Source organism: Poecilia reticulata, linkage group LG21 (assembly GCF_000633615.1).
Source record: "Poecilia reticulata strain Guanapo linkage group LG21, Guppy_female_1.0+MT, whole genome shotgun sequence".
In the NCBI taxonomy this organism is placed as follows: Eukaryota; Metazoa; Chordata; class Actinopteri; order Cyprinodontiformes; family Poeciliidae; genus Poecilia; species Poecilia reticulata.
The window spans coordinates 8,594,829-8,608,993 of NC_024351.1; the positions used below are offsets into that span (position 1 = coordinate 8,594,829).

A 14,165-nucleotide genomic window follows, 5' to 3' on the forward strand; every position below is an offset into this window, starting at 1 on the left:
TTGTATAACCTGAAAGACACAAAATGCTACACCAAGGAACAAGCGGTTTGACAAGGTTGAAGCCTATTTGAATTTGACACAGTGTAATAATTGCAGCCTTTTACCTTGCAGAAGGTTTCCCATGGAGGTGTAATTTGGTCTGACAGATTGCTTACAGAGGCTGATTTTACTGTGCAATACAGGAGGCAAGGTTGGATTTTGATTTACAGCTGTAGGCGGGAGGCACCACATCTAAGCGGACTGGAGGCAAAAAGGAATCATGCAAAAAAAAAAAAAAAAAAAAAGGTGGAGTACAAGTCCGCATTGGATTTTAGAGAGGTTATTTCTATGCGGGGCTTTGTGGAGTTAACTGTAGTCAGCATCTTACCTGCAGCAGAAAGTTCTCTTGATTAGTTTGGGGAATTAAATAAAAAAAGAGAATTGTTCTGCTAAACTTCAGCTAATGGCTGGTCAGTGCCTTACAAGTAAAACTATTATAAGAGCTTAACATGCTCTAAACGTCTTTGGAGATTTTGAGAAACACAATATCCGTTTCATAATATGCTTTGCTTCTACGCATTTTTTATGTCAAAATGGTAATTTCCAGGCCTGAATTCCCTGACTTCTGTAAGTATCAGCAAACTTTTTAAAGCATAAATGCAAAAATTCTCCAAGTGTGCAGTATACTGTATGTTTCTACAGCAGTAAGGCTTTAACCTGTAAAAGCCACTATATCTATAAGGACTTTAAGAACAAGCACTTACCAAAGTATTGGATGACTAAAATAGTAAAATAAATACATGTGTAAGAATAGATATTGGAACCAAAATAATAAAGATGAAAGAAAATCTAATCTCATTCTGATTAAAAACAATTCCCACTAAACCTACTAGTAAAACCAGGGACAAAAACCAAGTCTCTTCAATTCTGCTTTCTAAAAACAGAACCGAGATGCAGAAGGTGCAAAGAAAATAGTGGGAAACTAAGTACCAAGCCCTGCAGGATCCTATATGGTAATATGGCAATATTTCCAGAGGAATATTGATAGATGGAAGGATCATTCAGACACAGGGACTGAGAATAAAGTCTGGAAAACCAGTATTTTTCTGAACTCTTCATACTCACTGCTGGAAAATACCCCCACATTTCCCAACCACGTAGGAAATCCCACCGCCCGATCCAGCAGCGCTGCAGCTTGGAGGAAGCGACTTGCTGACAAACACTGAAGAGTGTGTGGTGGATGGGGAAGGACAGCCGAAATAACCTCTGATCCACAGCCAGACCGACTCAAATGGTACCAGGTGAAAAGGCTAATTATTCTTTCATCACTCATTCTGAATGATTCATTTTCTCAGGTGCAGCTCGGCAGGCTCTCTGCAAACATGTAATAATGATGGACCCCTCTCCCGGCGTGGTCAATTCCCTTGATAAATACTAATGACTCCAGCTGGATGGCTTCTGCGAAGACGCCAGTAATGAGACAAATATCCCCAAAACCAAATTCATCAGCAAAGCTTATTTTTGTTTCGTGTTTTACAATATGAATCAACGATCAGACAGACAACAGAAAATGGAGAGAGAAAAAAAAACTGCACAGAAGAGGGGTATTTATTATAAAAATTTTATTTAGAATAAAACAATGTAGCCATATTACATGTAGTGTGGTCGATCTATTTTACATACCTCAGGAGAAGCGACACAGTTCTGCCATGATAAGATTCATCGTGATTATAATCGTTAAAAATCATCACTAACACCAGTTGACAGCTGGAGGCGGTTATAGTAGTGTTGGTCAGTCTCACAAGTTTTACAGAATAAATCACGACGACATGACGCAGTGAGGAAAACCCAACAACAGATGAAGGGATGATGCTCATCATGGGGACTAGAGCTTCTGCGGGCCACACACCCACAGTTTTTTTTAAATTTTTTATTATTTAAAACTTGGTTACTCCTCATCGCAGTGTACACCAAATAGAGTAAAGCTAAAAGCTTAGAACGCTAAACCAGGTTGCCCATGTTTGAAAATGATCACAACTGCTTTCAACAACCACAAAAACAAAACTGTGTCTACGAGTCTGAGGTAGCAAGGCAGTCATGGCTTTACTCTGATTTATTAACATATATATCTCCAAAACAAAAGACTATTCTACATAATGGTGACGGGCCTCTTACAAACCAAGATTAAAATCTATATTTTCTGTCCATCTTTTTATGCACAATCCCAGAATAATTCAAGAGCAGCTCCACACTTGGAATGACAAACTCTTATAGGCACAGAAAGGGTAGAGTTGAGACAAAGTCTGCCGGCATTTTAACGCTTTTAAAGGGGAACTTGACATCAAACATGCTACAGGACAGATTTTAAAAGTGACTTTACAATTTCTAAATGATCCTGTCAGCCACCGAGTGTCTTCTTTAATCGTTCCCGCCCCCTTAAATGCTACTTTCGTGGACAAATACAAAGGAGCTAAATGTTACACAGCAGTGGAATGACACGAAATGTAACAGTTTGATTTCCCAGTGAAGGCAAAATCCGATCACAAAATCCCAAACCAATCTTTTGTAAGAAACCATATTTTTTCCTATACAGTACATCTGGAAATCTAAAGAAAAAAAAGAAAACTGACACGAGTTCAATCGAGTTCGGGTACAATCTACAGTTGCATAGTACAAGACGAGATGGTAAAACTAGTTCGGCTGTCTGCTCCTGTGCGTCTTTGGGATTTTGGGGCAGGGAATTGTATTTGTTTGGGAATGATACTGGTCTTCACATGGCCTGAAAAACACAAACAGAAAACATTAATACATTATTTTGAAAAAACAAAACAAAAAACTTTTAAAACCAACAGAGAAGCAGATCTTGTTACAACACTGAACTTTGCTCGTATTCAGAGTTCATCTGAAGGCGAGTGAACAAACTAAAAGGTGTTTTTTGTTCATCTGAGAGCACTGCTGCATTTCCCCACATTCGAATATTATAGGTGGGCGGGGGGGAGGAGAGAGAAAAAAATCCTAACTTGGAAGATAGCAATCTAAGTTTGAGAGCTGGAAAATGGACGTAAGTGGCTAAATCCGGTTACCGTCCATTAGAAACGCAGTAAGGTGGAGGTGGTGGGCATGTGTGAAGCCACAACTGCCAGCTTAGAAATTGGACTTTAACCTATAAATGACTGGTTTGTGCACAAGCCAACAGACTGCATAAGAAACTGTCCAAGGACAAAAAGAATAAGGTTTAACAACATGTGAACATGAAAAATTCATGGTGAGTGGGTGTCATATCAGTAAGACTAACCAATGAAGCTGAACTGTGATGAATATAAAACACCAGACAAATGTCAGATTTCCAACCAGTATATGAAAATATCCACACACATCGTCTAAGTTCTAGTTGTCCAACACAGATCAAATGAAAGATAGGGTTGGACTATATTAGAAAATAATGTGATTCATGTATTCATCGCTTCGATTAATCCGCTCTTAATCTCTTTTTCAATCGGCCATTTCAGTGCTTTCAACTATCAAAGTGTGTCTTATTAACGCGCTTGGAATAAGAAACAGTAAATATTAGATTCAAACTGTAGAATCTGACTTATCTGCATATGGATATTCAATCAAGCAAAAATAGAAGGACGATATTTGTGCTTTTCTCTTATCTCATTATCTTCAGTAATGGATATTTAGTCTGTGTTGAAGTAGAAAAAAAATAATCACCACAATGCAAATGGCTTTACCTTCTGTTGTTTCTGACACCAGTGGAAAACCACAGACTGTGCTGGTTTGTGAAGGTTTATTTTTATCCCATTATAAATTGGGACTGCTGGGAGTTTGAGTCACAGTGAAATGTGCTCTCACTCTTAATGCAAATGCATGTGGCTCTCTGTTGCCGAGTGCATGGTGCATTATGTCGAGCAGCAGAAAAAAAAGAAGAAAAAAAGAAATCTGAATTATCTGAGCCTGTTCAACAGGCCAAGCAAAAAAAAAAAAAAAAAGAACAATTTTGAAAACTGAATGAGTTATTGGTGCAATCTGAGCAACAGAATGAATTAGATCTGCTATTTGGTTGATTTGCCAGTAGTACCTTTGTTAGAACTTAAAAAAGAAGCTGTCAGAAAGTTGGGATGCTGCAGAGTTCAAGACAAGGGGTGAATAATTACAGTGGGAAGAGGTCAGTGGCAAAAGCTTTCACTGTGCTTCTGTCTTAAAACGCGCCCCGGCCTCGAACCGGGGAGGATGAGGGGGCCGACTAATGGAAATCCCCAGAGATCCATTAGTCGGCTCTTTCTCCCAAACCTTCTGATATGCAAGGAAGTGAAGGCTTTGAGGAGGGCAACGCTTTAGTGGCAGCACCTGTAATCACTTCTAAAATGTGCTCTGCTCCACCTTCACCCGTCTTAACTAATTACTGAAACACAAACCAGACAACAGGACAAAAACCAAAGCGCAAGCTGCTAATGGTATGCAGATTAATTTACAGCTCTGGTGTTGGGATGGAGGGAAACCGTCTCACCTGTGGTCTTGAGGAGAGGCTTGAGGCTGCGGGAGAGAAAACAAAACAGCAGTTTAACGCTTTGAGAATCATCAGTTCATCTGTTTGCATTCGTCTAGCGGTAAATCATCAGCCCGCGGGTGCCTTCCTCATTCTGATGCACACATCCAGCTCATTCCCCCGCTGCCTCGGAGCGGAGCAGGAACCGAAGCCTAATATCGCTGGAGCGCACGCGAGATTAGAATGGATTTTTAACTAATGCCCTCATCTCGGTTCCAGCTCCGAAAATTGAATGCAGTCTAAATGCAGCAAGCTTCGATTCAATATTTTTTTTATAATCGTTCTGATTAACGTCCACAAAAGTGAATATTGTTTCAATTCGGGTAGCAAGAGTTTTACTTTATTACAGCACACCAAGTAGGTTACTTAAGTGGTGATAAGAGATGCACTTTGAAATTAAAGGATGTAAGGTTTTATATCACTAGGGTACAGAATAATAAATCAGAATATCATCAAAAAGATGATTTTTCAGCCTATTTGTTCAAAAGGAGCATAACACCACCTACTTAAACATCAAATTTGACAACATGAATGCAGGCAGATGATAGTGAGTTTATGATGCAATGAGTGAATAAAGGAACAGTGAAGGATCATCACAGTGGAGAGGAGTGGATAGAAAATGCTAACAAGTCAGGAGGATTGTGTGAAAAAACATTTTTACAGATTTATTCTCTTTATAGCAGTGTTTTGGTATGTTTGGCTTGTTTTTTTAACTTTAAAATCAATATTATATGGAAAATAACTGTAACATATTTATCTAGATATAAACAAACTGAGTGAGTGTTGAGAAAACGTCTGTAAATCTGGTCAAATTTGTCACTCTGATCACGGATTGAGCAGTAAATCTTCTCCAGATTGGGAAGTGAAGCTTAACAGGCCAAAGGTCGAGTGCTGCAACAATACCACAGCTCTGGCCAACAGTGAACCAAAAAGCTGAGTGTGGTACTTTAAACTAAATCCTCCTCCCAACTTTCACTCAGAAAAGCCACAGAGGGTAAAAGTTCAGTTGTGCATCAGCAATCCCACTCAAACCCGGAAGCATTTCTTTTCAAAATCTCAAAATTTCTCTCAAATAGTTACATTTCAACTGTGGAATACACTTTCGAAAAGCAAAAACTGGACACAAGTTTAATTTTAGATCTCACTAATGGTAAAACAGACTCCAGATTTTGCAGTTATTCACTGAGGATATGTGACGAGATCCTAGAGTCACGTGAATAAGAAATTCACACCAAATCAGGACTGTGGGAGTTTAAAACCCATGTCTGTTCAGTGGTCAGTTAGATTTTGCTCTCATGTTACAGTAATGGTGGATAAAATCTGACAATAACATGTTAGGTCAGTAGATTATGCCTATTTGAAAGAAAAAGAAGGAATAAATGCCTCAAAATCAAATGCTGTTGGATTTTTCTACAGGTAACCGACTCATAGCAGAGCAAAGCCATGGACCCCTGGTATAACTTTAACTTTCCTTAAAAGATGGAGTCCTGAGCGCCGTTTGATGTTCAACGTTTGAACATGAACGCTTGCTGAGAGCCGCAACAGCCTGACAGATAATCTGTGAAGAGCGCGAGCCGATATAACCGCAGTGTGTTTGACCTGCAGCATTTCAAAGGCGGGAATTAATTAATCCATAAGATCCAGAAAATCCAATCATGTCGTAAAGAAGATTTGCTGTTCCCAATATTTACGGGACACATTTGATCATTTATGAAAACACTAGTAAACGTTTTACTAGTCAAACAACATACCAGTAATTGAGAGTTATAAAAAAAAACAAAAAAAAAACAGATAAATCATGAAGCAACTAAGTATATGCTGACTTGTTTTTAGAGACCGGCTAATTGGAGTCGGTCACAATGTGCTTTGGAAAACAAAACAAAAAAAAACTAAAAAAAATAAGAAGATTGTGACTTTTGATTCCTCGTGGCGAAACACAAACATGCAGATACTGGTGGGGGTGGAGGGTTGGGGGGGGAGGACTGGGAAACTTACGACTGCATGCAGGAAAGGAGTTGTTAATCTGCTCCATTACATCTGCCAGGTCAGAGCTGCTGTTGTGGGGGGCGAGCAGCTCTTCTGGACACACACAGGCACAGAGAGGTGTGTTTACAGCAACAGGATACACTTCACTACCTAGTCTTTCGGATCTACGAGTGACTGTTCGGTTTTCAGGGGTAGATTCTCATATTTAAGACAGACGCTCAGATTTGTGTGTGTGTGTGTGTGTGTGTGTGTGTGTTTTAAATGCAATACATCAAGGCTGAGCTGTCTCACCCGAGTTTTCCATAAGTGGTCCTCCATCTTGCACAGTGGGGGATGATGCTCCGTTTACTCTCGAGTCCACCTCCGGCTGATATAGGAGGAGGAAAAAGGAAAAAAGATTCAGATATCTAAACAAAACACAACCTGCTCGGCAAACGCAAAAGCAAGAGTAAGCATGTGGGGGGCACAATGAGGCCGTTATAGGACTTTTGGATTAGGTAAACTTTTCTCAAAGTCCCCGCTAAAAAGTGTCCCACTGAGAATAAAAGCTCCAGCGTGACTCATTCAAGAACCTCAAAGGATTTTATATTTTTTTCCCCTCGCGGGCGACAGACAAATTCCTAAAATCCAATATAAATGATTGAAATGAAAGTTATGAAACTCTGCCAAAAGATATAGCAAATGTTATTGTGCCCACATTGAAAGAAACAGTATAAAAATTTAATGAGTCTCCATTAATGTCGTTACATTTTTTTGCTCCAAGCGCACAAAGTAGCTCAGACGGTAAACACAGATAACCTGTCGCAATCAGACAGACTTTATTCTGTCTGATTGCGATAGAATCAGACAGAATTCTGACTTTTAATTGCTTAAAAGTCAGCAATTAAAAGTGCTGACTTTTAATTGCTTTTTTTAACAGGGAGATTATAGTAGGAGACTCACAAAAATCAGGATCGGTGGTGATAAATAAATAAATAAATAAATTAAAAAAAGTTATTTTTCCCAAGATTGGAGTACAACATTCTCCCTATAAAGATCAGAAACTCACATTTTCTTTGGGGTTTCTGCCTGAAACTAGAGAAACTTTTACTCCCTTCCTCATCTCTAATAACCATCATCTTCTTTATTTGCTGTCGCCTAAGCGTGGCGAGCAAAGCCGACAGCCCTGGAAACAGCCACAGAGTCCATCCGTTATCTTAAGGCTTGTCTTAAAATAGCTGAGGTCAGAGGTTTGGTCGGCCCTAAGGGGGTGTAAATTTAATGCGAGCAATCGGGCGGGCTGGCTTTTTCAAAATTCACCCTTGAGCTTGGCATCAAATTTCTGCAATGACACACCGACACCTTGTTAGGTCTCCAGAGACTCAAATTTCAAACAATATCGGTTTATATGTAGTGAAACGATGGATGCAATATGTTTACACTGGTACCTGTGAATGCTGCATTATGTTTGTATTTGTCTTTTAGAGACAGCGTCAGTATCGCTTCGCTTCAGAATCTGCTGAAAAATTCAAACAAGCCTTAAGAAAATTTCTTGCAGAGAAGCCAGATTTTGTCCAGTGTTTGATCTACTTCACTTGAACTGTTTTTGGTTTTTCTTGCTTGTACTTATTTACAACAGAGTCGTGACACAAAAAAAGAGTAAGAAGCTGCCAATGCAAGCTAAACAACAGCGGCATGGTGTGCATAAGAAATGTGGTTGCCATGACAATGACAGTCAAGATGTTTTTAATGTAAATAAATCTTTGGCTTTTGTGACAAAACGTGCAAATCAGTTGGGAAAAAGAAATCATGTGGATGGTTAAAACCGGTAATGATTTTTTTTTTTTCTATTGAGGGCCTGGAGTAACAAATTATGTTCAATATTATCAGTGTTTAATTTTCACTCAGCTAATATTACTTAGTAAAGTTTAAGAGTAGTTTATTCTAGACTTTGATGCTTTAAAAGGCTCCATTTTGCTCCTTCGCTCAGCAAAAATACTCTTAATTCATATTCACAGAACATTTTAGAGTAAAAGTCATCGATTGATACAGAAACTGCTCGGAGATTTCAAGACGCCATTAAAGCGAAACTCCTTTTGATTCAGTTTTGCCCTCAACAAAATTGATTCACCCGCATTTCAGTCATATTTAAGTGATCTTTTACGTTTTTATAGAATACTATTTCATTGTTGTAACTGGTCAAAGACTCAACGCAATCGTCTGGACTTCTCTAGTTAACCTTTCAATCAATTTGGCAATATATGATCCTGAGAACTGAATTTGACTGCAGCGAATTAAAATTAGGATTGAAGTGAACTCTGTGTAATTGGATCTGAACATGATGGAGTGGTTGGATTATACTGGAATGAGCTGGACTAATATAATTTTGAATTTATAGGAATCCATATAACAAAATATCAATTGGAAGTGCCTTGAAATAGGATTTGCTGTGAATTATGCTTCACATTCACTGGACACTTTATTAGGTACAGCTTGCTAGTATGGGATCCACGTAGACTTTTAGAACTGCCTTAATCCCTAATAAGAAACATTCCTCAGAGATCGTGGTCCTGATTGAGCGACCTGCACCTTAACATATAGTGCCACCATGTTTCCGGGTTTGCACCAATCAGGAAGTCTCTTTATCCGCTTGTTTTCTCGTTTTTTTTAGCTGCAGCACTGCCCTTTTTTTTTTTGCTTTGCACAAGCAATCTAACCTCTGTGAGCTATTAGGTCAGCAGACCCAAAACAAATCTGTAGAGTATTGATGGAAAGATGGGGGAATCAATGGTGGAGGCAGGAAGGCGGCGGTGTGATTTAGATCTAATATATCAGCTTATTGTTAGTTTTTATAAAGAACAGGTCAAGAATAAAAAGACGTAGCAAGGAAGTGGAAAACCAACTACAAGTTTGGATTATTAAATTATTGGATGCTACTGTTTTATTGAATTTTTTTTGCTTCCTCTAATAAATTAATGAGCTGTTCTGAGATGCTCCCATCTGCTGGTGTTTGTGTGATTCTAAACAGTGATTACTGTCCTGCTGCTCCTCACCAAAAAGCCTAATGAATTAATAGTAAATACTGCTAACAGGGGAAAATTACCTTTTAATTATAGTTATGTAGGAGTGGAGTCAAAGGACACTTCATAGGAGCACAAATAAGAATTTCTCTGGAGAAATGAGTAATATTTAAATTTAAAGAGTAGATAAATCTTAACTGGATAGTACCAGTACTGATCACAGATTCAATTAAGTTCTTAAAAGTATTAAGGTTTGAATATTTGTGACACCTCAGATTTACTTTTGCCTAGTCTTTATACTGGAAAAGACTGATCTTCAACAAAATTTGCTCTGTCAGGTGAAATAAGATTCTTTTACAGGAGATTTATATTTAAGTTTTTGTGGATTTTGTAGAAACCTCACATTTCTGGGAGGAATATAAAAAAATACAATACTTGTAAAGCTAAATAATACAGCATATGCTTGTGAATACACAGATTCAAGCATTTTGAGCCAGTCAGGAGAATACAAATGTCCCACATGGCTTTTCTCCTGACATGTAACTTTTTGAATTCTGGTGATAAATCTTTCAAAGGAGGTGAAAGACTTCAGTAACCTGGTGCAGTAGCTGTCGCAGGCGGTGGAGCTGCGACTCCAGCTGCTTGTTGTGTTCCTCCAGGATGTGCATGCGCGCCTCCAGCCGGCCTTTGTGTTGTCGCAGCAGCTTGGCTTCAGCCAGAAGATCAGCCTCGTCAGGATGAGCGGACTGGCCCTCTGACTCCCAGGGCGTTCCAGCTGGGGCGCCTCGTTGGCCATGCTGTTCTCTTAGCTGCTCGTACTCCCTCTGCAGTGCCCTGAGGTAGTTGGAGGGGAAGTAAAATGCTAGAATAAATCCATAACGAACACCTGGACGGCTGAATAACTCTCATCGCCTAATCAAGATTACCACCCGCCATTCTTGTTAGTCTTCATTAACTCATAAATATTACAGATTAAATAAAAAGCTCAGCAGCCCCGGTTTGAACCGTCACAGTGGGATGCGGCACAAAAGTCCTTCATTAACGTTTACGTCTGCTTTCTGCTACCTCAGTTAAATCCTACTGATGTGGGTAAACAAACGCAGAAGGACCTGCCACACCAAATCTCTCACCTCCCTCCATCCTTCCTTCCTTTCCTTCTCAGTGGAGAACCATAAGCTGCAGTGCTTTACTTAAGTTGGCATTTATGAGCCTGGCAGTAAAACTCCCGCAGCTCTCCCACAGAGCCGGTGTATGTGTGTAATCAGTGTTAAATCACTCCAGTCGAGCTCCTGGCTCTGCAAAAAAGCATTTCCACAACAATAGACTTTGAAGTCATTCTTCTTACCAAGTCCCTTTCATTTACAAATCAAACTTTGTGTGCAAGAGCCAATGGAGTTGCGGGAAGTGTGCACCTGGAGTCTCCTTTGCTCGACGCAGCAAACAGTGAACAGATTACAATAACGCAGTGGAAGGAAATGAAGCCTCTTTGCTTTTATTTTCACGTAAAATATCAGCATCCGCAAAACTTGATTTTTGCACAGTTTAACAAAATTATTTTTTCTCAATCTGAACAATCAGGCGTGATAAATCAATTTAAATTAGAATGTCTTGTTTTTGTTGTGCTTAAAAGTCACCTCTGTTCCTCCTCCAGGTGGGCGATGATCCGCTCCAGCTCGCCTCTCTCCTCCCTCTCCACAGCCTGTAGTATCTGGGCAGGACTCTGCGGCTGGCTGGACGGGGAGCCCTCTCCGCCCAGCGTCTGGCAGTACTGGATGATCAGGGCGTGTTCATCATCCCTGTGAGAACAGCAGAGTGTAAGGCAAGCGAGGATCAGTGATCATTAGTTTAGGTTGAGGAGCAGAAAGTTTTTTTTTTTTTTTACAAGCTCTTTAAAATTTCAAAATAAAAAAGTGTTCTGCAGAATTAAAGAATTAAGGCAGGAACTTAAATGAAACATAAATTACTCTATTATGAAAAGACTTTTAAAGCAAAATGAAGATGGGAAATGTTTTTGAAATAATTAGAAATGCACAGACAGATCAGCTAATAACATCTTTTTTTTTTTTATTTGACCACCCATGATTGGCAAACCCCAGATGTTGATCTCTACAATTGGATTTTTTGCCAATCAGTGAATGCCAACAATGCATGTAGTTGATTTATTTAAAAAAAATTTTTGGATTGGACAGAATGTAAAATGCATCTTCATATGAATAGATTTAATCATTTGTTTTGCAAATTGCATTAAAATTACATTTGTTGTGAATCAGCATCATATAAATAAAACTGAAAAATTTAATTCACAGAGCCAACAGGTTCTACTGACATCCAAATTAAGTATATTATGTAGTGTTTTTATCTGCAGAGTATTGATATCCTTATGCTTATAATTTTTGGTCAACATGTTTGATTTCTTAATAACATGCAAAGACGTAAAGTTGTGGAATGGATCATACAGAAAGGGGAATGGTTTCATTTTCTTAGCTGTTCTACTTTACTCAGCATGCATTATATAAATGCCCTTATTCAATTTAGCAAAAGGAAAAACTGAAAGAAAATCCAAATTGTTTATCCACAGCCCTTAGTGAATATTGCTGCTAAAAGAAAAGGGCTGTGAATCCATTATTTAAATTGACTTAATTAATGTTTATTATTTATTTATTATTTATATTTTAATACAAAAAAACATTAATTAAGTCAATTAGCCCAAAAAAATAAGTGTTACTTTTTTTTTTTTTTTAAGAAGTTATTGACCTCTATTTTTTCCCACAAACATTGTTTTTCCTCCTTCTGGCACACTTTTCTTACTTTGGTGTCTACAAACAACGGGTGGAACGGATTATGATGCAGAACATGAAGGAAATTATTCAAGTACAAATGTCTTCACATTTTTCATCAAACTTTGAGGGAGCTAGCATCCTACATTTTAGTAGGAAATGTATAACTTAAAACAAGTTTCCTGTAATCATTTCATTTAAAACATCACAATTTATGAATTTATAAGTGGATGGTGAGCTGCATGGTGGTCAGTTGCCTAGCAGCAGGAAGGTTCTAGATTCAGGTTTTGCCGAGAGCCTTTCTGGTCTGAGTTTGTGTTTTTCTATGGATACTTTAATCCACAACACAAAAATATGCATGTTTTTTGGGGATCCTAATTTGCCCGAAAGTGTTCATGCTTCAGCAACCGGTCTTGTCATTTGTCTAGTTTGTTGACCTTATGATTTAACCAGCCCAAAATGTGCCACAAATCTCAACTATTCCTCCATATTTTTCAGTTTCCAGACTCAAATTAGCAATATTCACCACTGTGCTACAGAGACAATAACAGCAACTGTTGCAAATACTCTCATAAAACGATGTGGTGTGATGTTAAAGATCTTCAGCTATAGCATATCTGGTACAATGAACACCCCATAATCCCTAGTGGAACACGTGCCAGTCTGAGCGATCTGATTATTACAGAAATAAAAAGGAGAAATCGGCGACGGAGAGAGAGAATGGCAGAAGCGGAGCTCGGCAGACAGATTAAAAGATACGAGGAAAGAGGAGAAATGGCTGCTGTCTGTATAAGTATTTATCTGTCATCTCAATGATAATGAGAAGAGGTGGCAGGTCTTCCTAAAGCCCAGCCATCACCTTTATTCTGAGGAATATCAAACACTTGACAACCACACTTCAGGAAAAAGGGAAGAAAGCTGACTTTTTAAATGATTTATTCACCGCTAAAGTGACTTATTTTGAGAGGCAGTTTGACGGCTTGAAATAAAGTTTGGCAGAGAAAGTTGAGTTGTGCTGCAGCGGCACATAAAGCTCTTTCTGAAGCACACTTCAGAAAGAGCTTCAACTGTCATCTTGCCGTCTTAATAACGAAGAAAGCATATTTTTGTCTCACGACACACAGTCGTGAAAGAAATCAGGACACACCATTAAATATTCAGATCTTGCAAAGGAAATGTTAAGATATACATGCTGCTGATCTTATGGAGTGGAATACTGTGAATTTACTAAGGTGGCTTGTCTGGTGGTGAGGCTGGCCAGGTATTCCTGCAACAAAGCATCTCCAAACCATGACACTTCCACCTCCATGCTAAGAAGTTGGTTTCCCTGGAGCGGCGTATTTAGTTAAATAATTCTAATAAAAAATATTGCAGCTCATCAGTTCATGTTTTTAATTTGCAAACGTTTGCGAGACCTTCATGGTTTTTCTCAAGAGCAAGTGTTGCCTTCTTGTCAGTGTCTTTCTGATTGTAATGTGTTTTTGTAATGTTGTAAACCTATAAAAAATAAATATAATCTCAACTGCACAGGTACTAAAGTTGTTTTCTTCAGTTTTTATTATTTCCCTAAACATCGGAAAACTTTCCAAACATGCTTTTAATGAGGCGTCTCGTCCATGATGCATTCCAATTCCTATTGGTTTAAAATTAATATTTAAAGTACATACAAAAATATATTTGAAAAACAAACTTCTTTTACAGTTTTAGTCACCGCTTGAGCTATTGTAATTGCACTGTGCTCATTAAATCATTGGGAGAGAATCTAAACTGGATAAGAAAGCCACAGAAATATTTTAATTAGAGAAGTACTAAAATATAGGACAGCCCAGACTTTGGTACTAATTTATCAATGCACAGTAAAACAAAACAAAGTAA

The 14,165-nt window shown here is 38.5% G+C and overlaps 1 protein-coding gene across 12 annotated transcripts in view; it reads right to left on the minus strand.

The window, feature by feature from the left end:
- Positions 1 to 1,584: 1,584 nt before the first annotated feature.
- The window catches only part of utrn (utrophin), a 184,102-nt gene continuing 171,521 nt past the window's right edge, over positions 1,585 to 14,165 (minus strand). For 11 of the 12 annotated variants that reach the window (XM_008397714.2, XM_008397715.2, XM_008397707.2 and 8 more), the window contains 6 exons: positions 11,148 to 11,309; positions 10,110 to 10,347; positions 6,806 to 6,881; positions 6,524 to 6,607; positions 4,490 to 4,515; positions 1,585 to 2,758 (listed from right to left, as the gene is read on the minus strand). In XM_008397714.2, the coding sequence (XP_008395936.1) occupies positions 2,750 to 2,758; positions 4,490 to 4,515; positions 6,524 to 6,607; positions 6,806 to 6,881; positions 10,110 to 10,347; positions 11,148 to 11,309 (595 nt within the window). In that variant the 3' untranslated portion in view covers positions 1,585 to 2,749. The remainder of the gene's footprint in view (positions 2,759 to 4,489; positions 4,516 to 6,523; positions 6,608 to 6,805; positions 6,882 to 10,109; positions 10,348 to 11,147; positions 11,310 to 14,165) is intronic. The other variant, XM_008397713.2, reaches the window with a different exon arrangement.